This window comes from Crotalus tigris, unplaced genomic scaffold, assembly GCF_016545835.1.
Source record: "Crotalus tigris isolate CLP2741 ecotype Arizona unplaced genomic scaffold, ASM1654583v1 scf7180000017543.2237141, whole genome shotgun sequence".
NCBI classification, from domain to species: domain Eukaryota; kingdom Metazoa; phylum Chordata; class Lepidosauria; order Squamata; family Viperidae; genus Crotalus; species Crotalus tigris.
Window position 1 is genome coordinate 1948893 of NW_024096463.1, and position 25120 is coordinate 1974012.

Below are 25120 nucleotides of genomic sequence, written 5' to 3' on the forward strand. Positions count from 1 at the left end.
GAGCTTGAAAGAAAGGGAGAGCATTACCACATGCGCATTCACACACATAAACACACACACACACACACTTCTATATGTTCCCAAGGGTGTGGGGATGGAAGAGAAGCATAAAGGATGAGAGCAGCTGCTCCGTTCGCTCCAAAAAGCACTCCTTCCAAATCACCCTAAAGGACCCCAGAGATAAGAACTTTCTTTCTCCAAAAAATCCCAGATTCCCTTTCTTCCTCTTGAGTTGGAAAGAGGCTGGAGGCAAGAGATTGTCATCTTTTGTTGTTGTTTCTGTGAACAAATATTTCTCACTCTTTTCTAGCGCTTCAGGCAAGCCGATAGCTTTCTCTGCAGAGCTTTAAAAGGAAACGGGGGGAAAAAAACTCATGTTAAAATGGAGCTGCTTACCGACTTTGTTCTTTGGTGGAAGATAATGCCGGCGGCCTTTCTTCTCCTTTTTAAATTTTTATTTATTTTAATGTATCTTCCTTTTATCTGCAAACTCCGCTTCGTTTCTATCACATTTCTTCTGAGTTATTTCCAAAGGGGCGGGCGGGGGCGGGGAGGGTGTCTTCTTTGTTGACTCTGTATTGCCATCTGCTGGAGGAAACCGGACTCCACAGCTTCTGCAGTCACGCCGGAGTCCTCCTAGAATTAAAATCTTTTTAAACGTGTCAAATATCCGGTGGGCAGAGGAAAGTTGCTACAGGACTGGAATTGGCCCTGGCCCGGCAGCTGTCATAGTTCGAACTGAAGCCATTAATAATAATAATACTAGTAAAGTTGGAAGCTACCTTAGAGGTCATCTAGTCCAACCCCTTGCTCAGGCAGGAAACCCTACACCATTTCAGACAAATGACTGTCCAGTCTCTTCTTAAAAACTTCCAGTGTTGGAGCATTTACTGCTTCTGGAGGCAGGTTGTTCCACTGGTTAGTTGTTCTAACTGTCAGGAAGTTTCTCCTTAGTTCTAGGTTGCTTCTCTCCTTGCTTAGTTTCCACCTGTTGCTTCTTGTCCTGCCTTCGGGTGCTTTGGAAAATAGCTTAATTCCCTCTTCTTTATGGCAGCCCCTGAGATATTGGAACACTGCTATCATGTCCCCCCTCGTCCTTCTCTTCGTTAAACTAGACATACCCAATCCCAGCAACCGTTCCTTATATCTTTTAGCCTCCAGTCCCCTAATCATCTTTCTTGTTCTTCTCTGTACTCTTTCTACAGTCTCAACATCTTTTTTACATCGTGGTGACCAAAACTTGATGCAGTATTCCAAGTGTGGCCTTACCACACTTCCAAGTGTGGCCATTGTTTAAAAATCTATTATTAGGAATCATAGAATTGGAAAAGAGCTTGAAGTTGGCTTATTCCAAGAAGTCCTAATTAACTGCTGCCTACAAATATCTCAGGAAGGAAATCTAACATATTCTTATGCCCTGTGGAACAGCCCATAGGATCAGAATAAAGATTAAAGTCTTTATTGTAATTAGAAGCCATTAGTCTGGATTCTGTTTTCTAGAGCAAGAAATACAGATTTTTTTTTTCCAGTGTGAGGTTCTTCAAATAACTGGCCAACTTTAGCAAACTAAATATATTTAATTTACTGTAACTTTTCTCACAGAATGCGATCAGCACAATTTTTACCATCTTTTAAAACAATGCTATCCAGCCAGCTCAGGCACAGAACATTCAACAAGATGGGTGGCAAATAAATTTAATTAAATAAATTTACTCTAGCATCCTGATTGATCAGCACTTCCAGGAAGCTGGAAAGAATGAGAACCCATCCATGCTGTTGATGTGTAGATAATGTATTCAATACTAAGTTGTATCTGAAAAATGGAAGAGCCACTTTTGCTAAGATGAAAACACAACGGTTCTTCTGGATCCTGTCTCTACCCAACCATGGTAATCAGAGGGAAAAGACAAGCCAGGACTAGGCATGAAACGTTGCTGTTTGGTAAGGAGAAGATGGTCCATACAGGAACACACACCTCTATAAATAAAAGCCAACTGGACTGGCAATTACCTTAAGATACACACTAGGACAGTGGTTCTCAACCTTTTTAATGCTGCGATCCCAACCGGTCGTAAGTCGAGGACTACCCAACCGGTCGTAAGTCGAGGACTTTCCCTGCCCGGGAGCGCCGCGCATGCGTGGTGCCACCCCCTGCGCCGGCTGAAGCGCAGCTGGCAAGGGGCAAGGGGCAGCACAGGGCGACCACCGGCTGGGCCACCAGCTGGCCCAGCCCAAGGGAGGTAAGGCACCCGCTGGGCCCCACGCGCGCCAGCAACCCTCCCTGCGCCCGCCGGCCTCCCACCTCCCACCCCCGGTCCTCCTTTACTTACATTTTTAGTAGTTGCTCAGCAGGGAGGAGTGGAAGCTTCCAGATAGCTCACCTTCGCTGCAGACAACTTGTAGCACCATTTGCAGAATGGGACTTTTGGCGGGCTCAGCAGGGCAGAGACAGCCTGGACAATTCCTATTGGCTTTTGAAAGCCAATAGAATTAGACTCTATTCAAGAGAGTCTATTCTATTGGCTTTCAAAAGCCAATAGAATAAAAGAGAGTAGCACAGCTAAGGAAAAGGGGGAAAAAAATGACGGACTGCGTTGTTTGGCGACCCCCGTGAAATGGTCATTCGACCCCAAATGGGGTCCCGACCCACAGGTTGAGAACCACTGCACTAGGACATCATTCTCCAATTACCTGGGGCAACAGGCCAGAGAGTCTGTTCTTTTAAAAGCCTTTTGCTGTTTTCTGCTTATCCCATCTCTATGTCTGATGACTGAGGTGACCTGACTTTTCTTCATGGTCATTTGGCCTTGGCCCAGCCATATTCAAAGGCAAGATACCAAGCTGTACAAACAAGCAACAGCTCATTTTTGTCTGGAACAAGAGTAACTGTTGTTCTTTAGGCTAGCTTGTAAGCTTTGCAAGATACCTGTTTATTGTTGGAAGATGCATGAGATACCAGATAGACTGTACCTGAACCAGATGGGCAGTTTAAGATTAAATCAGTGGCTATCGTCATAATCATTAACAAAAAAAAAAAAAGCTTGTCTATGGACAAGAACAAGATAATGAGGACAGATAGCACACCTGGTGATTTCTTCCATAATTTAGTTAATGACTTTACTACTGACTGGCTACTGTTGGAAACTAAATATTGGAGCACATCAGCTTTCCCCAGTTCTTCCTAAGAAAGACTTTAGGACAGTGTTTCTCAACCTTGACAATTTTAAGGCATGTGGACTTCAACTCCCAGAATTCCACAGCCAGCAACGCTGGCTGTGGAATTCTGGGAGTTGAAGTCCACATGCCTTAAAATTGTCAAGGTTGAGAAACACTGCTTTAGGATGATGAAAGATCTTTCCTAATACATAGGACAATTCCATTATTTTCAAGCAGTGACTTAATTAGTTAATTACTAGGCCTTATGGGAGCTAGTAATTTGGAGAGCGCCAGATTGGGGAGGATTCTCTTTGTCAGTGGATACACCACAATCTCAAGCAGGCTATCAGTGAGCTAAGCCTTGCCTTGCCTTCAAGGAACATGGATTACAGTGACACCTGAACCCAACCTTCTGTTCAAGTACAACATCGCAAGCCTGTGAGTCACAAGTCTCGGTGAGAACTTCATGTGGAAACTTGTGAACAGCTGAGTAATTAGTGCTCCACATAAACTGCCCCTTTACATTTCCAACAGCAAGTTTCGAGGATGCACTTTAGACGCACAAGACACGATACCCAAAGTGATCCCACCAACATTCATCTCCTGTTTCTTTTGACCCAATTAAAATAATCCGCCTTGTGCCAGATAATTAGTTTCTAAAAAAGGCTGTCGATATTAGATAGCCGATTGCTAGCGAGGTGAGAATGCTGCCTGCTCTACTTTTCAAAATGTCCTTTCAATACTTAAAGTTTAGCCTCCTGTTACCAGCGGAAATGAAAGGACAGTGAAAGTGAAGCTAAAGCAAGGAAAGGTCGTGCCATTTTAGATCCAAGGTAAACCCAGGATGTCATGACATTTTCAGAATTTTTTGTATCTGATCATACTTTTGAATAACACCTACATTTCTCATTGTAGCTTTCTCATTCTAGTTCAGTGGTTCTCAACCTTTTTAATGCCGCGACCCCCAACCGGTCGTAAGTCGAGGACTACTCAACCGGTCGTAAGTAGAGGACTACTCAACTGGTGCAGCACCGTTTGCAGAATGGGACTTTTGGCGGGCTCAGCAGGGCAGAGACAGCCTGGACAATTCCTATTGGCTTTTGAAAGCCAATAGAATTAGACTCTATTCTATTTGGCTTTCAAAAGCCAATAGAATAAAAGGGAGTAGCACAGCTAAGGAAAAGGGGGAAAAAATGGCGGACTGCGTTGTTTGGCGACCCCCATGAAATAGTCATTTGACCCCAAATGGGGTCCCGACCCACAGGTTCAGAACCACTGTTGCTAGAATGGCTAGCCTGCCAGAAGAACTAATGTTCAAAGATACCTTCCTCAAGAGATGCTCAGCAGCCTGCCTGCTGAATCTCTGCTTGATTTATGCTTTAAGCCTATCTCCTTCCAATCAGCCGTCACTTGGAGAGGGTAGACCATTCTGCTCCATTTCTGCATTAGGTACCATTTAGTTCCCTTAGTTGTTCCCAAAACAGAACGATGGGCTTTCAGAGAAGAGTGCCTGATGTATTCCTGGAAAAATCACAGGTCTGAGTTACTCACTGCCAGTCACCAAGTGGACAATTTTACTGCTTTTCAATATCTGGCTTAGCTGGCTCAGTTACTGGAACAAAATCACTGCTTCAAGAAAGGTTATTTTTGGCATATCTAAAGGAATCACCGTTTCTTCCATTTCAGAGGCTTTCTGCAAATCAGTGACTCAGAAATAAGTGTGAAAAGTGGCTTTTCCGAAGGGCAGATCATTCTTATTCTTACACATTTTAAAATGAAATCTCAGATGTAAGAACACTTGCTAGTTTTAATTAGCCAGAATCCTGGAAAGCAATCCCTACAATGGCACAGTATCCTATGGACCAGTACAATTCTTGAAATGTAGCCACAGAAATGTGTCGTCTCCTAGTATTGTAAAACTCACAGGTGATGACAAATGGAATTTGTACAACAGAGGAAAATACAATCCCATCTTTAAACAAATGGTTTGTCTAGTCTAAACAGAAAACGCTGTTCACAAACATCCTGGAATCCATACATAATACTTCTCAGTTTTAAACGGTTATACTAATTTTAAGAATTAGAAATTAGAAGTATTTATAATTTGCTGATGGTGGCATTCTCCTACAGTTCTGAAAATATGGGAAAAAATATGGAGAAAAAATAAGGCTTGATAAAAAAAATTCAAGAGATTTATTTTTCAGAACCCCCCTAAAAATGACAGGAAGAAAAGGAAGATCCATTTAGAAATCAAACACTTTTTTTCAAAAAAAAAAAAAAGTGTTTCTGTACATAGCATCCAGTTTATGGGATCAAAGAGGTGTTGAACTCCTTCCCTTGGAGCAATCTTGTATTTCAGGGTTTTTATCTGGAATTTTGGTTTCATCCATGACCAGACAATTTGAAGAACTACAGATTTTAGTGGCGTTAATGCTTGGCCTCATTTTTATAGTGCAATCCACTATAAAGGAGGAAGACATCAATGGGCTTGATTTGCCAGTGGAGATGGTCATTGTTTGTGAGGTTGAGCTTGTCTGAGTCTGCTCCAGACTCATTTCTGCACTTGCTGATTCATCTGCTGATGTTTTAGGTCCAGAGGTCCAGGGCAGGGAGATATAGCCCTTGTAAATATTCCAAGAAAGCAAAAGGAAGAAAAGGAGGGCAAAGGCAGACCCCGCACTTATTAGACTGAACAATGAACTCTGGATTCTTCTGGATGGTGCTTGCTTTGGGTTCTCTGTCTCTGGGCCTCCCAAAGGTTTGCTTTTTGGACCTGCTATTTCAGAACACACCTGGTTGGACAAGTCACACTTAGGACCGTAGAAAGTTTTCTCTGGCTGGGGCTGAAGGAGATAGACGGCTACTGTTACACGAAATTTTCTCCCACTGACGTTTTCAACAGAATGACATTCATACAGCCCAGTATCAGTAACTGTTACATTAAAGACAACCAGTCCTTTTGTATGGATGAGATATTTGGCCTCGTCTTCCCGCAAGTGGCTCTTGTTAAACATCCAGAGGAGATTGGCTATGTTGGACAAAGGTTCACAGTTAAGATGAGGGCTGCTGCCAAGGTTGACAGGGTACTTTCTGATTTTCTTTTCTGAAAAGCAAGAAGGCTTGGTGGTCAGCTTGTAGCTTCCTGCCTCATGCTAGGAACTGTGCCAACTTTCTTCACTGTCTGTACTAGCTACCTGTCACACGATCTGTATTGCCATTAATGGAAGGGGACATAAGGTATTAACATTTCAGATAATAAATACAGCAAAAGATACTGGTAAATTATACATGTTTGTGATCCTGCATAGAGGTATCCAATATGAAGGATCTTCTTACAAATAAATGGTTTTAATTTTACATAGCAGTTGTCGGAGAAAAAAAAATTAAAGAGGTCCTAGCTCCCATTCGCCTCTGCATCATGTGCTTTGAAAGTACTGCTTAAAATGTGTTGCATGGTGCTTTGGGTTTTTTAAAAATTTAATGTGTTTCCAGCTCTTTAACATTTGCAATCTGATACCAGCTTCTCTCAGTGGCAACAGTACCAGGGATTTTGCTATAAGCCAATGTACTGATTCTGCGGATGCTCAGTCTCATGTAGGAATTCCCTGGGTTCAGCCCAAGGTTAAAAATGAAGAAGCAGTACTTCAGAGAAGATGACTCCAGAAGGTAAAAGGAGCATGCTTGTCCCTATCTTCAGTCGACTCCCCAAAGTCAAGACAATTTATATCCAAAAACAGCATGCCTTTTTACTCAAATAATGTAAGCTCAGAGAAACAGCATTTTAGACTCACACACATACAAACTGCAAGACTTTCAGTGTATCTCTGGAAAAAAAAAATCACAGCCATCCTCTGCTGGATTGAAAAGGAGATGAAAGCACTTAAACAAGCAGGCAACAACCCTCCCGAGTCTTTCAGTGAATTGCTATCCTATATTAAAACCTACTACGGTTGTCTGTACTGCTGTTTTTAGCAATGGATAAATGGTTTAGATTAGAAGGACTTTCAGTTCCACTCTGTGCTATGAAATTATTGGGACAGGATGGCATAGTGCTCATGAAAAATGTAGTTATGATCTTTATGCTGGAAAGAATTCAGGTCCAATTAAACAGTTCCATGGGTCTGTAGAGAAACATTTATCCATATCTGCGCAATGGGGAGAGGGAAGAAGAGACCATTATTGTAGTTACTATGGAGAAATACCATATTTGGAGGAGAGATATTTTGCTGCTACACACCCACCTCTGACATTACTGTTGCCAGGCAAAGTCAAATAGCAAGGTGATCCCAATGCATTAGCATAACTCCAGGTCCTCTGCTGTGGTTTGTGCCTGTGCCTGCACATATTCACGTTATATGAGAATATGGAATAAATATAAAGCCATTGGTTGGGCCCCCAAAACACCTTTGTGGGCATCCACTCAAGAAGCATATCACAGAAGAGAAAAGGAGGGAAAGACAAATGGTTGACACACTAGGAATTATTGGAAAACCATCAAGCGGAATTTAAAATGAAATCAAGAGAGCAACTAATAACAGAGGGATATAGTTATATCATTTATAATTATCAAAAAGATTCAAAATGAATAAAAAAAGCTTAAGGTATACTATAGAGCAAAGTAAGGCAGAGTTTGAAGTACAATTGTGCACTGTGATCATGAACATGTAATTGCTAAAAGGTATAAACTTTTATTGAAATTTGAAACAGAGGAAGAACAGATTAAAGCCTATATGATAAAGTTGGCTAAGAATTCTGGTTACGACATACAGATGAATCAATGGCAAAAGGGTTGAAATTTACATTATGTTATGATCCTAAAGGGAATGCTTATAAATTAATATACTGTTGGTACATCACACCAGAGAAATTAACTAAAATGTATAAAACTATTTCAAACATAGGTTGGAAATGTGAACAACATAAAGGGACATTCTATCATGCTTGGTGTATATTTAAAAAAACTAAAAAATATTGGATTTGTGATGCTTGGAGTCAAGGAAGATTATTTCAATATTTGATTATTGTAGCGAGATTGTATGAACAAAAAAAGAAAGATTCAACAATATTCACTATGGAGGAATGCTTTGTGAAATTAACAGATCTTGCTAAATGGATAAATTAACTTCTTCAATTAGAGAAAAGACGTCTTTATTGGTGACTGGAAACACAATTATGGTGTAAAAATGAAAAAAATGAGCATATGGTTTTGAAAATTAGATAGGACATATTACAGAAAAGAGGATCATGGTATAACTTTAGAAAGAGATTTTAAAATATAATTATAATTGCTGTGGAGAATATCTGAAGTTTGTATCCTTTTCTTTCTTATTTTTATTTTATTTTTTGGCATTTTTGGCTTTGTCTTTGATTTCTTCTTTTTTTCTTCCTTATTTTATATTGATTTGCATTAATGTTTATCTTTCTTTTTTAAATTTTTAATAAAAATTACAAAAATATGCCCTTAAATATATTCACGGCACATTTGTTGCATCAGATCACAATCTGAATACTTGTTTATATAGGATAGACTTTTTTTTTCTTTAAAGCCATATTAGATTACTACTTTTTCTGTTTCTTCTCTACATTTATTTCATTGCATAAGTAATATAGGCTGTCCTCATTTAGCAACCGTGATTGAGACTATCAATGTGGTCATTAGGCAAAGTGATCGCTACGTGAAACGGTGATTATGCTTATGATCTTACTCCAGCTGCTCATTGCTTTATAGAGCTGCAAAAATTATAGATTCAAGGATTGGACATAAAATTACTTTATTCAGTTATTGTTGTAATTGAACAGTTGCTAAATGAGGCAGTTGTTAAATAAGCACTACCTGTAATTAAACGTTTTAATTCACCTAATTTTGTCTAAAGAGCTTTTCTCCTGCCAATTAATGACATATGACAATCCTTTCTATTAGTTGTACTCCCAATCTCTTTATAAAATTTAGAGTATTCTGCATTTTTTCCTCAAGCTCATTATGTGGCACCCAGACAATGGTTGAATGTACACAAATATCTTAAAAAATCGGATACACCCTCTAATCCAAGAAGCATTAGACAGCTGAGTCTGAGAGTGATCAATTTAAATTTTTCACAGTATATTAGAATGATGTTACATTATAGACATCATGGAAAATTTAAGTGGCAGCTTCCAGATCAGCATGGATTAGAGTACTAATAATGTCTTTGTTTGAGAGAAAGCAAGCATGGCAGTTGTCAGCAGTTGATCCTATTTAGACACTAAAGGCTCAGAAACTGCCCAAGGTTATGGAGAAACTGTTACCAATGTGTCCTTTAGCTTTGGGTAAAATTGGTTTAAATAATGAAATTACCTATACAGCAAAAGAGATAAATCCGCTTTAAGCAATTGAACTTTGAGTAAATGAGGATGGATTATAGCATTTAATGTTAGATGATTCACATAAACATGGAATAGTTGTATGGTGCAATTTATCTTATTATAGCAACAATTTTGTAACTAAACAATAGTCACTGTTTAGAAAATATATGTTGCCATGAGAATATTTTTTTTTTAAAAAAATTCCCCTACCTACTTCAGGACACCTGTAGATATCACCATTCTTGATGCTCTGGATTAGATCTCTTAACAAAAGAAGAAAGAAATTATATAAACTACTTCATAGAGATATTCAAAAACATTAAAAGCAGACAGAAATCTTCTCTTTAAAATCTACTTTCGGCCTTGAAATGCAGAGAAGGAAGTCTGAGAATAGCAACAATCAGAAACTCTCCTCCAAAGAGAGGCTAAGAAAAATTTGCTTCAATGGCATAAACTAGATAGAAGATGGGATGTACCATTTGCAGCTGGCACTTCTGCATGGGTTTCACATTATTCCTATCCTAGCTTTTCTGCTGAGCAACCAATACCCATCCCCTGTTTCCTTGGCATTTCCCTCTCCCTGCAGCTGACAAGCTATCTTATTGCCTCAAGCTCAGTGTTGAAGCCTCATCCTAACACCAGCACTGCAAAGGAAAGACAAAGGCAGGACAATGATTTTGGCCCCTCCTCACTAGACAGTTGGAGACAATGGGGCTAGTGAATGCTTGCAAGCCCCGCAACAGGGATAACCATGGGTATCCATGCAACTTTGTCAAAAAGTGCCTAATCACTCAACTCATTATACCATATCGGAGTGTTAATTGGGAGATGTTCAAGGCATAATTTACAGTGAACAAAACCTCCTGACTCAGGAAAATCTGTGATATACCAGATGGATCTGTGCAAAGACTCTCCTAGCCAGGGCTTTTGTCTGTTTTTAAGGATGAGCTAAGTCTAGGAGAACTCAGATATTACAAGCCAGCTCTGCACAGGAAAGTATGAATCCAAACCAAGTGGGAAAGATGAAATATCTCTGGAATTTGAGGGTTTCCCTCTTCAAAGCTCTCAATTCTGTTGGGATTTAAGTCTATACCTTATTGTCTTCATCCAAAAGCTCACAATCTCCAGACATATTTTAAAGCTTGTTTACACAATACGCCAACCTATGGATGGGCTGACACAATACTGTATCATAAAATAACCCAGCATTAAAGGATAAAAGAACTGATAGTCCCAAATGAAATCAAACCTTTACTATGGTCAAAGATCAGCATAACGTTTGCAGTCCAAACAACATTGCCAGGCAACATAGGTTGTGTTGAAATTCTCTTAACCTCCCATTCTTTTCAGGGACTTATTCATCCAGTGCAAAACATGCTCTTTTCAAATGGGAAACACTAATAGAATAACAGCTGGAAGGGATCTTGGGGGTCTTCTCCTCAAGCAGGAGACCCTCTACCATTTTAGACAAATGGTTGTCCAATCCCTTCTTAAAAACCTCCAGTGATGGAGCACCCATCCACATCTTCTGAAGCCAAGCTGTTCCACTGATCAATTGTTCTGTCAGGAAATTTCTCCTTATTTCTAGGTTGGTTTTCTCCTTGATTTATCCTTAATTCATTGTATCAGTAAAGTATTTTGTGAATTGGGGAAGGTTGTGAAGGGCTCCTTAGCTGTTCTGCTTTGTCCTCAGCAGGACCTGGAGGTTCTAATAAAACTCATTTTTTTCATGGTCACATGCTGTACTGGTTCCCCACCCCAAAAGCAGATAGGGAGAAACAACTTCAGCATAAAGTCATCTAAAAAAAATTGAGCTTGTTCCCCTATTCAGAATTCTCTCCTACAATAAAAGCTGAAAAAGCCTCCTCAGAGATAAAAAAAAAAAACGAGATTCAATCGGAACAGCAATTCCACTGGAAAAAAATATTAGAATCCTCAGTAGTACAAAGGCTGGCTGAAGCTTCCATTGCAAGTAGTTCCTCAGTTATCAGCTAGGGAAAAAAATACCTACAGGGAGCTAGCTTCATCACTTCCTGAAGAAAAATGAACAATTTCACCAAAAATAGACACAGCAAAAACAGACAATAGCGGGCAGTTTCTTTGATTTGTTTTATTCTGTTGCAAGCCAATTCAGACAAAGCTTCAAAGCAAACAAAAGATTAAAAATGTAGAGTAATGTATACATTTTAAAATCTGAATCAAGTCTCATTACTTGTCCCATTGATTATATTACTCACTGTGAATGCTCAAGGTGGTTAGCCAGGAGGATACAACTGTGAAGAGAGAGGGACCATGCACAGTAGGGATCTCTTGCCAAGATACAATCAAAGCATTGTTTATACCAGCTGCAAATTGCAACAGGGAGCTGTACTAGCTGGGAAGGAGAACTGGCATATAACAGGCCCTGAAAAGACAGCACTAAATGGTTATCTTTTTTGCTAAATGATATTAAAAACCATTCAATAGATAAATCCAAAAGTTACACAATGAAATGATACAGAAGGGAAGGGTGTCATGCTGAATAGACCAGGACAATGTTGTACCTTTAGAGAGGCTAGTTTGAGTATCTGTACAGGTTCTGCTGATGGAAACAACTGTATTTCTTCCAAAATAATAATTTCTCCATGACAATTGAGAGCTTTATGCAAATAGCCCTTATCTGTATAAAATAAAACACAGTTAAATCTTAGTTGCTTTATGTTTTATAGATGTATTAGAAACTCATGACCCAAATTGTATTTCTTTAATAGCAGAGCTTAGTTATTTTGTCTGGCTAGTCAATAAATTGGGATAAATCAAATCTGGTGACAATTTTCTAGTCAATCAAATAGCAAAATTCTAGTCATAATGATGACCAGGGAATTTGTTTGTTCAAACATTCAACTTTCTCAGATCCTCATGGGGGTATAAATAGATGTTAACCCTGTAAGGTAGAGTAGTCCAGACAAGAAGCACAAAGATTAGATTAACAGAATGTTGTAAGACTGAACTTTCTCCCCTCCTTCTCTTCTACTCGCTGGAAAACTAGGGAGGGATCTTCTCTGAAACTTTTCTGACACCATCTCCATTTCCATGGGCTAAGATATCATTTACATGCTGGTTGTCTGTGGCTCTCCTTCCTGTCTCCCGAAGTCATTCCCACATATTACAACAGGATCTACTGGAAAATACATTATAGGGAGCAAAGACTTCATCTATATTTTCTATGAGATATCACTAGGAAACCAAAAATATATTATGGGTATGATGTGCTAGTATAGAGGTGGACTAGAGCTGTTGTTTACTGCTCCTTGCTTTAAAACACCTAAAAATTATTGAAAGCTGACAAGATAGCATTTTTTTTAAAGTACTGTGGAAGCAGCATAGTAAGTGCCTTACCTGTCCCTAGGAAAAAGATGTCATATGTGACATTATCCAAGTCAGTGGCTTGGCTTATTATGAGTTGTGTGTACTTGGTACCCCTTTTCAGGAAGACAGGCTGAAGACCAACTGAGTTTACAATACTGTCCAACAAAGGGTGGTCTCGGGCAAACTGGAGGACTTTGTCTGGCAAGTCAATTGAAGAGGTGTACCCCAAGTGTAGAGCAGAAACATTGGCACACTGTAAAATAATGAACAAGTGGGTTATGTATTCCGTTTATTTAGAAAATCAGCTATTACTACTTACCAAGAGGAGTATTGATAAGGAATTATGTAATAGACACTTGATAGCTTAACACATGGTAGAGTCTGGGAATGGGTTCATTTAAGGAGTTAAATTCAGTGTAATTACCACATATTATCCAATATTATTTGTAAATGCTTAAATATTTGAAATGTTTTGTGCTATAATGTCATTCCTGTCAAAGGGTTTTGCCCTATACATGCTTTGTAAGATCTCTGCTTGTAGTTTTGATTAAGAAATGGCAGAGCCAAATGAAAAGTACAATTAATCTTCTGATAGCAGCATCTGTTACTTAAATATGTTAGCCTGCAGGGTGTGAAAAATATTTTGAATAAATTCAAACTTCCCTGTCTTGAACCAAACCATATTCATACTCATCAAGGAAATGCCTATTCAACAAGAGAAATTGAGACTTACAGCCCCAGGACGAGGACTTGGAACATCTCCTCTGTACACCACCCATTTCATATGGGAATTTTCCAAAGCAACAGGACCTTTGTAGCTTCCTTTCAGAAATATATCTTGAATAGTCTCCATCCGGAATGCACAAACAGCTGAAATATCCAAGTTTCCCCTTAAATAAAGAACAAAATAGAATTCTGCAAAATAGAATTCTGCATTCTTTCTCACTTTTTGAAAGTGCAAAATTATCTACCTTAATGCAGAAATATAGCAAAAATATTCTGTGCTCCAATGGAATAATGTGAACATGCTGAAGGTAAAACTACCCTTCGTTTCACTTGTGGTATATTGGCCAAAATGAGTCAAAATTAACTGGTATTGTCCTTACTGCCAGAGATATTGCTGCATATAGCAAAGAGTGACTAAGCCTGATAACGTATTCTACCTCTTCTATATCTTTCCAAAAAGCATTAGGTAAGAGCTTGCCACTTGAATGTAAAAGGAATAAATAATAAAATAACATAAAGGAATTAAATGCGTGTTATGGGTTTCTTAGCCTAAGAAAGTGGGTAACAGCTTGCAAAACATTAGCTCAAATTTCTGTACATTTCTCCATTATAGAAAATAATGTCACTTACTTGATGGCCATATTACTATATTAATAAATCAAACGTTATGACAATATTTAATGTGATCAAAGAACTGTATCTGTGAACAGCCTGGGCCTTCAGCTCTTTAATCCGGTTGCCCCCAACCTTTGGGGCATCAGGGACTGGTTTCTGTGGAGAAAGGTTTTTCTGTGGACCAGAGGGGGCGTGGTTTCGCATGCTGCCTGCATCCCACAGATGGGGCTTCGCTTGTTTGTGTGGCCCAGTGCTGGTCCACAGACCAGGGATTGGGGACCCTTGTTTTAACCTATTGCTGTTCTAATTAAATCTATTATCTTGCGGTCTGGTTATTCTTTTCTTTTTTCCTTCCATCTTTTTCAGCATTACAAACTTCTCCAGAGCTAGATCTTCACATAATTTGTCCAAAAAGGTGATAATTTGAGCCTGATTATTTGTGCCACCTTGAACAAGGACTCTGGATTGATTTCTTCTATGATCCATTTGTCTATGTATAAATGATTTATTTCATCTTTTATTGTATTGAGCTTTCATTTCATATTACTTACATTCCATACTTTTGCTGCAGCTTCAATTTTCTTTTCCTGTATGGCAATATCAGCAACTAGAAGTCTTGAAGGCCCTAATCCAGTGGTTCTCAACCTTAATGCCACAACTCCCAACTGGTTGTAAGTCGAGGACTACTCAACCGGTCGTAAGTCGAGGACTACTCAACTGGTGCAGCACCGTTTGCAGAATGGGACTTTTGGCGGGCTCAGCAGGGCAGAGACAGCCTGGACAATTCCTATTGGCTTTTGAAAGCCAATAGAATTAGACTGCGTTGTTTGGCGACCCCCGTGAAATGGTCGTTCGACCCCAAATGGAATCCCGACCCACAGGTTGAGAACCACTGCCCTAATCCATCTGTGTCATAAACAATACTGGTACCCCAAAAAATCCTCAGCTCTTCTTCAGCAGCAAGTTGAGTGCCATCTGACCTGAGAGGTCAATCGTCCAGCACTACATCCTCAATCACTTTATATGATTTTTTCATTGTAGTTTTCTTGGCATATCTTTCCAGTGCTCTTTCCTCATCTCTTCCAGGCACACAAACACACATGCACATATATACCACAATGAGGCAGTGAAACCAAGCAGCTTACTGGTTTTTACTTCAAGATTTCAGTTGCTGTTTAATCCCATCATTAAAGTTTGGGTAAACTTGAGCTAAGGTCTAATCTAGGATTGAGCTAACATTTTTGGCTTGTAGAGTTACCCTTTATTTCTAGAATTATTTTAGCCCTGGAAGGCCATCACCAGCAACTAGTAATAGGGGAGAGGTCTCTAAATGAATGGAGCTGAAATTTTTCTGTTCTTTTTGGAGGGTTGAAAGGGAGGATTCAAGCAGCTTTTGAGGGTCAAAGTAGAAAATTTAATATAATTAAACTTTAACTGGGCAAGTGCTATGAGCTTCATATCTTAGGTGACCTTGCTGGGAGTAATACTTGGTGTACACACTGTTATTTTTTGCCTATCTCTCCCAGGAACATCTTGCCCCTGCCATAATAGGACAGATTAGCAGGATTTGCGGGAGAAATCATAGTATAGTATGCTTATTTCTGGCTTTTTTTTTGTATGAACCACCTTCATTTAGGTTTAATGTATCAATCTGGCAACTATGGTCTGTTTAATAAGCAAGAATTCAAAATACGATTTTATACATGTATAATAATTTAATCTTGAGGTCACCAAAACATAAATTAAATCATTTGCACTTTATTGTCCATGTCATTCTAGTGATGATTGAGAACAGTATTCCCTAACAAAATTAGGGAGTTGATGCTGCAAAAGTATTCTGAGCAGAAGCAATATGGCGGCCATAAGATGATACAGCTGTTTTTTAAAAAATTCAGGACCATTGGACTGGTTTAGCTGCTGCAATAAATTTCCCAGTTAAGCCTCCTGAATGTTTTATAAGAGTTCACAAATCTGAGTGATTTTGACCTTTTATTCTTTATGCCAGAGTACAATGCAACACTAATTGAATCGAATGTTATACCTTTACCTTAACTTGCATCTGTATTTGCCAGTGATTATAGATCTTGCCTTAAACTATGTGATTACCATTATACTTCCAATATACCCATCTTTCGTGGTTAATTTTAAGAGGGAGATTGAAAATGTCTTGGAGAAAAACTCTTACCATTGCTGGGTAAAAATCCCATAAATTATGGTTTCCTGCCAGTTTGAATTCTTGACTACAAAGACATCATGAAGGATATTAAATTGGAATTGCAGTTCAGGAACAGAGCAGAGAAGGGTAGATTTTAAAAATGAAGTCCATCTTTTTTTTAACGTTCGCTTTCCACCAAGATCACCCTTGGGGGGGGGGGAAATAAATCCTGTTACAAAGCTACTTAGCAAAATGTTCAAAAATGCTACACTTGTTTTTTTTTTAATGAATTAATACATTATTTCATTGCTTTATGAAAACAAATCAAGTAGTTGGATAAACACCACTGAAAAATGAATCTAATAGATCCAGAAGATGCACCAAGAGAACCGTGAGCAGGGAAAATAATAAACACAACAGAAAATATTCATAATTGATTTGGAACTGAAATGTATGGATGTTTGATTTCCTAAATACTAAACCTGTGCAAAGCTTCAAAGGCTAACTCCTCTTTAACAAACGACCAAGTAAATGTTGCTTTGATACAGCATTAGAAGTGAAACTTCCCTTTCTTTAAAACCCACTTCTAGGAGCTGGTATGCCATGTCAAAGCAGTGTCCTTTAGCAATCTGTTATTCATATCTGCATTTGCAGAGACAAGTTGTTGAGCAAAGCAAAGAGTCTTGCCCTGGTGCTTTAATTGGTACAGGACTACAGGTTTTAGGCGTAGTGTGTCTCAGTTCTGTATTGTGGCATTACTCCACTGTTTTGAATTAAGGTTGGTGAAAAAAAGGAGCACCACTCCACACTGCCACACTAAGACATTTTCAGGACTGGGACATCTTGAGTAGGGAAACATTAGATATACATATGTAAGATCTATAGAATTTCAAAACTTCTCTTGATGGTTAGCCAATTGAGAGCTAGCTGCCTGTCTTTTTTCCTCTTAATACAGTAGCGAAAAGGAAAAATTGTGTTCTCAAGACAGAATCAATAAAGAGTTTTCTTCCTTAAAGAGATGGGAGTACAATTTATTTCTCCTAATTCTGTTTTTTTAATGAAAATATGAACCATTTCCTATCAGCCTAACATCTCCACTGACTCAATTTTTCATAGTCTAATAGAGAAGAAAATGAAGAATTCAAACACGCACTTTGCAGAGTTGAGCTACTCGTGACACCCGAAGCTTATCATAGAACTCAAATTCAATAGCAGTTTCCGTGAAGAACACAAAAATTCTGTCAGAGTCAGAGACTGCTTCATTTTCCTGTATAAGTTCCATATCAATAAAAGTAGGTTCTGGAACAGACAAAAACAAGCAAGACTGCAAAGAAAATCCAGCAGATTTTAGGACTTTTGTGGTTGTAATCTATAGTTTTAGCTAAAGGAAAAATACTGAGAAGTCATTGCTATTCCATTTTTCTCTTTAAAATAATCAAAATGTCCAGTAAAGTGTGGGCATTTATGGTTTTATGAATTCAAATGTTTTAGTTTAAATCTTTAAAAACATAATAATCAAATATATCAAAGTTCAACGGCCTAGCATCTAGCTCCTGCATTGGCCAAATATGATTTTGATTTCCACTTTCCTAGAAATATTCTTTACATTTTTTCTTCCCCAATGTATCAAATAGCAATCCATCTGGCCTGATTGCTTTTTCCTTCCCATCAGTCACCTCTTTATATACCGTTGGGTATCTTTATTTAAACCAATGCACAATCTATTAGTAAGGTATAATTTTTCAGCAGGTGCTGAAACTTGCATGAGTTAAAATGAGGACATGAATTACCTCATGGTGATATTTTAAATCCTTTCCTTTGCGCATATTTGCTTGAGTCCCTCCCCTTTTCCAATTTTACTTCTTAAAAATTGGGGCACAGCAAAAATTAACACAAATTAACATGTCACCGAGCTATACATGAAAGATTAATCTTTTATAAGAAGGATAATGGGTTATTACCCATATTAAATGAGAGCAATTTTGCCCTTTTAAAAATAAAAGCACTGTTTATAGAAACTAATTAAATCTCCTTGCATCTTGTTTCTGTTATGTCACAAAAAGAATAAGGAATCCTGCTGGAAGTAAAACTGGTGACAAATAACCCTGTCAGTGGATTAAAGAACTTTATTTATGGATTCATTATCTGATTTTGAAGCAATTAATTAAATGAAATAAGTTTATATAAAGCATCAGGGATGGAATCCTTGGGAGAACCTTGATGTTGCGCTAGAAGGTTATAATTAAATTTAATAAACAAGTATGCCATTTTTCCTAAGAGTAAAGGACACACACTGTGCTACTCTTCTGACAGTTTAGCTTAGGACAGTCAACAAAACAATTTGTAGTTCAGATACTATAAAAAAAATCAAATAGCTTTGATAAGATTTAAAATGCACTAGGGATAATTGAGGACTTAGAGGAGGTCTGAGGAAGGAATCCAAGGCAAGGCACAGAAGAAATGGCATAGAGTCAGTCCTGGGCTAGGAAGAACTTGAAGGAAATTCAGGCAGGAATTGAGAATTTAAGTAATATGGAACTGAGTTCAAAAAGGGCTAATCAAAAATGTCCGTGAAGAAATATTATTGTGCTAAAGAACTGGAGAATTCTGTGTTAGGGGAAAATAATGAATATCAAAGATGTAAATAAAGGGTATATCTAAAGGAAACAGGCCAAACCAGGTACTTTTCCAAAAAGCAAGAATCTAGCAAAGCAAAACGTGATGGAGACATAAGCCATATTCACCTGTAATGCTATCCCAGAATTTTGTAAACCACTGTTTGTTAAGTCCAGGTGGGGATCTTGCCAAAACTTTATTGGATTTGGCATTGTAAGGAAGAATGCAGGAAGCAATGACAAGCTGTTTCATTAAACACAACAAAAATATTTACAGAAAGAGGTTCAACAAAAAGGAACAAAGTCACCTTTTAGGGGAGATGGGCAGCATAGAAATATAACAAATAAATAAAATAAAATAATAAAATAAAATAAAATAAAAACTTGATAAGATCCCCATGTCTGGAAGAAACGCTTTGACTATTGGAGATGAACTTCACCAAGTAGGTCTAAGCAGTATGACATGATTGTATTGAAGCCTTCCAGAGGTTTGGAATTGACATAGCCAGGATTAAAAGAAAAACACAGAGCATATTGGAGAGGGGACGTTTCCAATTATACAAATTCAAAATAATCTATGCTGGAATTGAAACTTACAGAAAAAAATGGAATGGCATTTAATGTTTGTAAGTCTATTACTGCATGTGTAATAGGATTCAGCCCAGTCAGTGACATAATAATTCCCATGAAGATTCAAAAGTGACAAATTAGTTTCATAATTACACTGGTATATGCTCCAACAATAGATGCTGAAGAAGTTGTTGAATGAAACAAGACATAATGGATCAAACCCCAAAGAATGATGTTCTATTCATTATTGGCAATTTTGATGTAAAAATTGAAGACGGTCTCTACTGAAAAGTGTTAGAACATATGGACTAGGAAGCTAATGAGGCAGGATAATGACTGATTGATGTCTGCACAGAAAATGACTGTTGACTGCTAGCATTCTGTCAACAATTCAAATGAGAGTTTTGTATCTGGATGTCTCTGAATGGACAACATCATATTCAAACTGATTATGGGCCATCGAGTTGATATCAGCTCTTAGTGACCATACAGAAAGATCTTCCCCAAGATGATTTGCCTCCAACCTCATCCTTTAGGTCTTCACACCTATATAATTGACCCTATAACTGATTCCATCCATCTTGCTACTGCTCATTCTTTTCACTTTCCTTTCATCTTTCCTTGGGTTATAAATTTCATAATATGTCTGCAAAATATTGAGTATAGTCATTTGCATCTTGAGAACTCTGCATTCATTTGTTTCTATGATTCATTTATTTGTTTTCTTAGCTAATCATGGTATTCTCAGAAATCTCCAGCACCAATGTTCAAAAGTACCAATACTCTATTCTATTTTTTCAAAGTCCAACTTTTGCTTCCAACAAAATATCACAGGGAGAACTGTTGCCTGCATAACTCTCAATAGCTGTAGATGTAGGTAGATCATACATATTTTTTCTAAGACCTTCATTGCTGCACTACTAAATGTTTATGGCATGTTTCATGATTGTTGTTTATTGTTGAAATTTATTCTAAGGCTGATTGTTGTACTTGTTATTACATAATCTAATTCTAATTGATATTATTCAGTCACTGTGCTATGTCTATATATAGTCTTTTCTATATCCTTTCTGATTATGAAAGCAACACCATTCATTCTATGATTTTTGTGCCCTGAGTAGTAAAGTGCATAGTCTGAAAGTGTCCAATTCCACTCAGTTTCAATTCACTGATGCCTGTTATTGATTCATTTTAGCTTTCAGTGTGTTGAGCCTTCCCACATTCAGGCATTTACACTCAAAATTCCCACTATAAATTTATTTTTGCAGCTTCAGGTTTTATTTTCCCACATGGCAACATCAACAACCAGATGTCCAGAAGGCTTTGGTCTGACTGTGTCATTGATACTACAAAGGAGCCTTAGCTCTTTCTCAGTAGCATGTTGAGTATAATCTTAAAGATTCAGGTTCATCATCCAGGACTATTTCATTAATCACTTTATATTGCTTATCCAAATGGTTTTCTTAGTAAAACACATTTACTCTTGTCTTTTCCTGCACAATATGAAATGATACCTTTGCCATTGTCATTAAAAAGATCATTTGCCTCCAGCATCTTCCTATATCACTTCATGAGTTATGTGACCCACTAGAAGTATACATTCTTTGTATATACACTCCTGAAATTCTTCACTCATCCCTCCCAGGAACTTTTCTTTATGCCACAATGAGGTATCACAGTAGTACTTGGGGGAGGGGGGGAAATGTTCAGAGTAGATTACTGAATTAAAGCAGGAGTACACAGAGTCTGAAACAGAACTTTTGTTTTCTATAACACTCCAACTCTGAAAAAATGAATCTGTTTATTAATTGCTTTCCTGATAGGGTGGGAGAAGACAGGATTAGCTTACCCTATTCCTAACATTAATCAACTGGGGAAAAAAAGAAGACAATACTGTTTTTGGAAAAGAAGCAAAAGGATCCTGTGAGAGAATCCAGTGAATCTCTTTCCTTTTCCTTCTAGGGTGTTCTGAGTGAGAGTTATAGAGCAATTAGCCAACTTGTGGACCAAGAATGAATGGGGATGGCAGCATGTCCATTATTTTAAAATCTTCTAAAACAGCCTTTATTCCAAAGCTCTCTAACTAAAATCTGCAACAATTCTATTATACAGCTGTTTTTGTCTAAAGACTAGGTTATAATTTCAAGATATTTTCTTGAGCTACATTTATCCCTGATAAAATTGGAAAAGAAGACTTATTTTTTCAATAAAAAATTACTTACTTATTAAGCTACTACCAGAGCTCCAATATGCTCCTTATAGTGTTATTTTCTCATCAAGCAAATTTGTCTAATGCTGACAACTTTAATTGTATGTTAAAAATTTGATTTGTGATAATGTGTGACACAGGCAGCTGAAATCACAGTAAAGACTAACTTCCAAAAGAAGCCCCACTTGCTCCATTAATTTTATACAAAATGTCTTACCATTAAGCCAAGATGCTTTATATTCTGTCCTTAAAGGATTCCTGAAACTCCGCAATATAATTGGCTCTGTACCCAAGAAGTTATTTGAAGTAGCTGTATAAAGTGCACCATCTGAGATGAAGCAAATAAAAAGATGTATCTTTTTAGCCCTGCCACAATTTGCAAAAGGAGATGGGTATATTGTGTGAGCTATAGCTCAAGGATAGCTCACAGATAAATATAGAAGCAAAAGCATAGAAGACGTGTGAGCCATGTCAAATCCTGGCCACTGCTACAAATGGCACCTTTGGAATTTAATAACATGCATGTGGGTTATGGAAAGGTCCATGATCAGCATCAACAATATGATGCTGGACTAGGGTCTCATAGCTCCTTTTCCTTTAAAATAAAAATAGATTAAATATGGTTGTTTAACATGTGAGTAGCCTAACATTAGTTTGAGCTACAGCAGTTCTCCACAGAATGATGAAGCATGCACAACTATTAAACCTGCTTAATCTAATTTTAATTTAGCAAGTTAAATAAATGTTGCTATACTTCATGGCAAGACATAAAGGAAGTAGAAGAGGAAAAGGTAGATAAAGGTTGATATGTGGTATTAAAACAGAACAGGAGCATCATTAGAAAAATTACACTTTTGTAAGGCAAGTCAGGATTATGAGTATTCAATTGCTAGGAATTGAATCTGACTCAATGGCACATAACCAACCAATTTTTAATAAACAACATGAACACAAAAAGCCATCCTTGCATTATTGCAAGTTCAATAGCATAGCTTTCTTCATCTTAATATGAAAATACTAGTGCCAACATTAAGGATTGGCAAAGTCAGTCCCTCTTACTCCACACCAACATCTGTTCCTCCTCTTGAGCTTACTATTTCTCCTTCTTGCTATTGTTATCTGTTCAATTGTGCTTGAAGGTGACTTAGCACTGACAGGAGCAAGAAAAATGGACTGAAGTCAGAGAAAGGAGACAGCTACAATAATGACGACTATGTGGAATTACAATGGAGGTGGGAGGAGAGAGTTGAGGGCATTTTGCTTAAGAGCTTTGTACAGCCTTTAGCCGAGACTGACACTTTGACTGCTGTCAGCAATTTAGCTTCCATTGCAAACATATGGCTGACAGAATGAAGCCATGGTCAAACATATCAGCAAGTTCCAAAAATAGAGGAAAACAAGCAGCTAAGTTTAAAAGGCTACATTGATTGCCAATGACAATAGAAAATGGTTTGAAAAGAGTTTTTGTGTAAATATATCAGCTTCTTCTTTAATTTTTTTAACCAAAAAGCTGCTGCTTGCAGAATAGGGTAATATCCCCCCTCCCCACTATGATCTATAGTATACAGGAAAGAACAAAGGTGAAATGAGACAAAGTTGAAAAAGAATAAATATGTCATTAGCATCTTTCAAAAATAAATTCCTACATCAGCCAGCTATTGAGGAAGAACTGATATACAGGTGGATTGCATATGCCATTAGTTTCCTGATAGCGTTTTCAAACCAGTCTTTTATTCAAAGACTGATAAGCAACATCACATCTGAAATATATTCATTCTAATTTGAGTAATCAGTGCTTGACAACCATGACTAAATAAAAAAGATATCAAGAAATTTTTCAGGGCAAGGAGAAAACTTACCGACCATTAAAGAGGCATAACTCACAGTTGGTTCATATGGACATCTTCCTCTGCTTTCTGTAGCTCTTGTATACAACTTTAATTTCATATTGTCAATTACCTATTTTAAATAATTCCCAGAGAGATGTATTAGTGACAATGTTCACACTTCTTGCTAAACCATGGTTTACTTATCCATTAAAAGATAAAGCCCCTTGACTCCATTCAACTTCCAAGCTGAGCATGAATCTGGATGACTGAAACAGTGCTTTATATGAAAGCAAAGACTAAGGAGGTTCTATTGAGAAAAATCTCAAGACTGGAAACCAAAGTCTAGGATGCTCTCCATATTCTGATGCTGTAAAAAGTCCTGTTTAGCAAAAGGTTGAGTGGAAAAATGTAAGAGAGTCCTAAAGATCAACTGACAGTAGTCCATCTGCCATCTCCACTAGCTGTCAAAAATCTATCCTAATTTTGCCGTTGATTGAATTGTGAAAAAATCCATTCCTTTGAATGTACGTCCACCCACTTGAGCCAGATTTCTGTTAAATGTCAAGACCTAATATGCTCTAAACTAGGAGAGAAAGTGAGAATCTGATCACAAAAAAGAATGGAAGTCTTATTTATCAGACAGCATAACTTAAAGTCTCCTTGGTAAGACTCAGTAACTAGTTTTGATTATCTTAACATATAATGGATTGAACAGACTGGAAACTAAATGATCCTATGATGACTGTATGGAGTTACTATAGGATTCCAAAGCATTCCCAAGAGTATGTCATCTTTCATGAGCAATGTACTTCTCATCTCCATGTACTAACATCAGAGGTTACAATAATGCATTGGAGGATCCATAAAGGTGTTCATATGAAAAGCAAAGGTCAGCCACCTCTGAAGGGAAATGTTTATCAGTATGGAACCAGAATAAAATTATGAGAGTATTTTCACTTCTCAAAATTATGTCACTATATACCAGTGATGGTGAACCTTTTAGAGATCGAGTGCCCAAAATGCAACCCCAAACCCATTTATGCATCGTCGGGTGCCGGGTGGGTGTGGCCCATTGGATGGGTGTGGCCCATTGGTGGGCGTGGCTGCAGTGGTAACAGCAGACTGGGACTAAAAAGTTCAATCAATCAATTCCAACTTTACAAGATCTTTTTTTTTCCCGTGAGAAGTTGAAATTCACTGATTGATTGAACCTTTTTTTTTGTACACGGCAGTGGAGGCCTAAAGCGAAAAGGTTTTATAAAATCCAGCTGAAGGCCTAGGACTGGAGTGAGGGCGCACATGCCCACAGAGAGGGCTCTGAGTGCCGCCTCTAGCACCCGTGCCATAGGTTCGCCACCACTGCTATATACCATCATTGAGCCTCTGTAGGGTGGCATGCAGAACCTAATACTGTAATCCTTTCCAATATTTGTTTTCTGTTCATCTGAAGAAAAAATACAGCCAAATATATATAAGTATTTCAAATGTATGATGAAAACATAATTGTAAAGAAGGAATGTCTTATCATCTTTGATGGACTTGTAATAAAACAAAG

At 37.9% G+C, this 25120-nt stretch overlaps 1 protein-coding gene across 1 annotated transcript in view; it reads right to left on the reverse strand.

The window, feature by feature from the left end:
* Positions 1–4363: 4363 nt before the first annotated feature.
* LOC120299614 (semaphorin-4E-like) overlaps positions 4364–25120 on the reverse strand; it is a 40851-nt gene continuing 20094 nt past the window's right edge. Inside the window, exons 7-16 of the mRNA XM_039324632.1 lie at positions 23596–23695; positions 21954–22064; positions 17496–17641; positions 16373–16548; positions 13580–13736; positions 12877–13099; positions 12042–12157; positions 11736–11902; positions 9709–9761; positions 4364–6259 (exon numbers count right to left, since the gene is read on the reverse strand). Of these exons, the coding sequence (XP_039180566.1) occupies positions 5469–6259; positions 9709–9761; positions 11736–11902; positions 12042–12157; positions 12877–13099; positions 13580–13736; positions 16373–16548; positions 17496–17641; positions 21954–22064; positions 23596–23695 (2040 nt within the window). The 3' untranslated portion in view covers positions 4364–5468. The remainder of the gene's footprint in view (positions 6260–9708; positions 9762–11735; positions 11903–12041; positions 12158–12876; positions 13100–13579; positions 13737–16372; positions 16549–17495; positions 17642–21953; positions 22065–23595; positions 23696–25120) is intronic.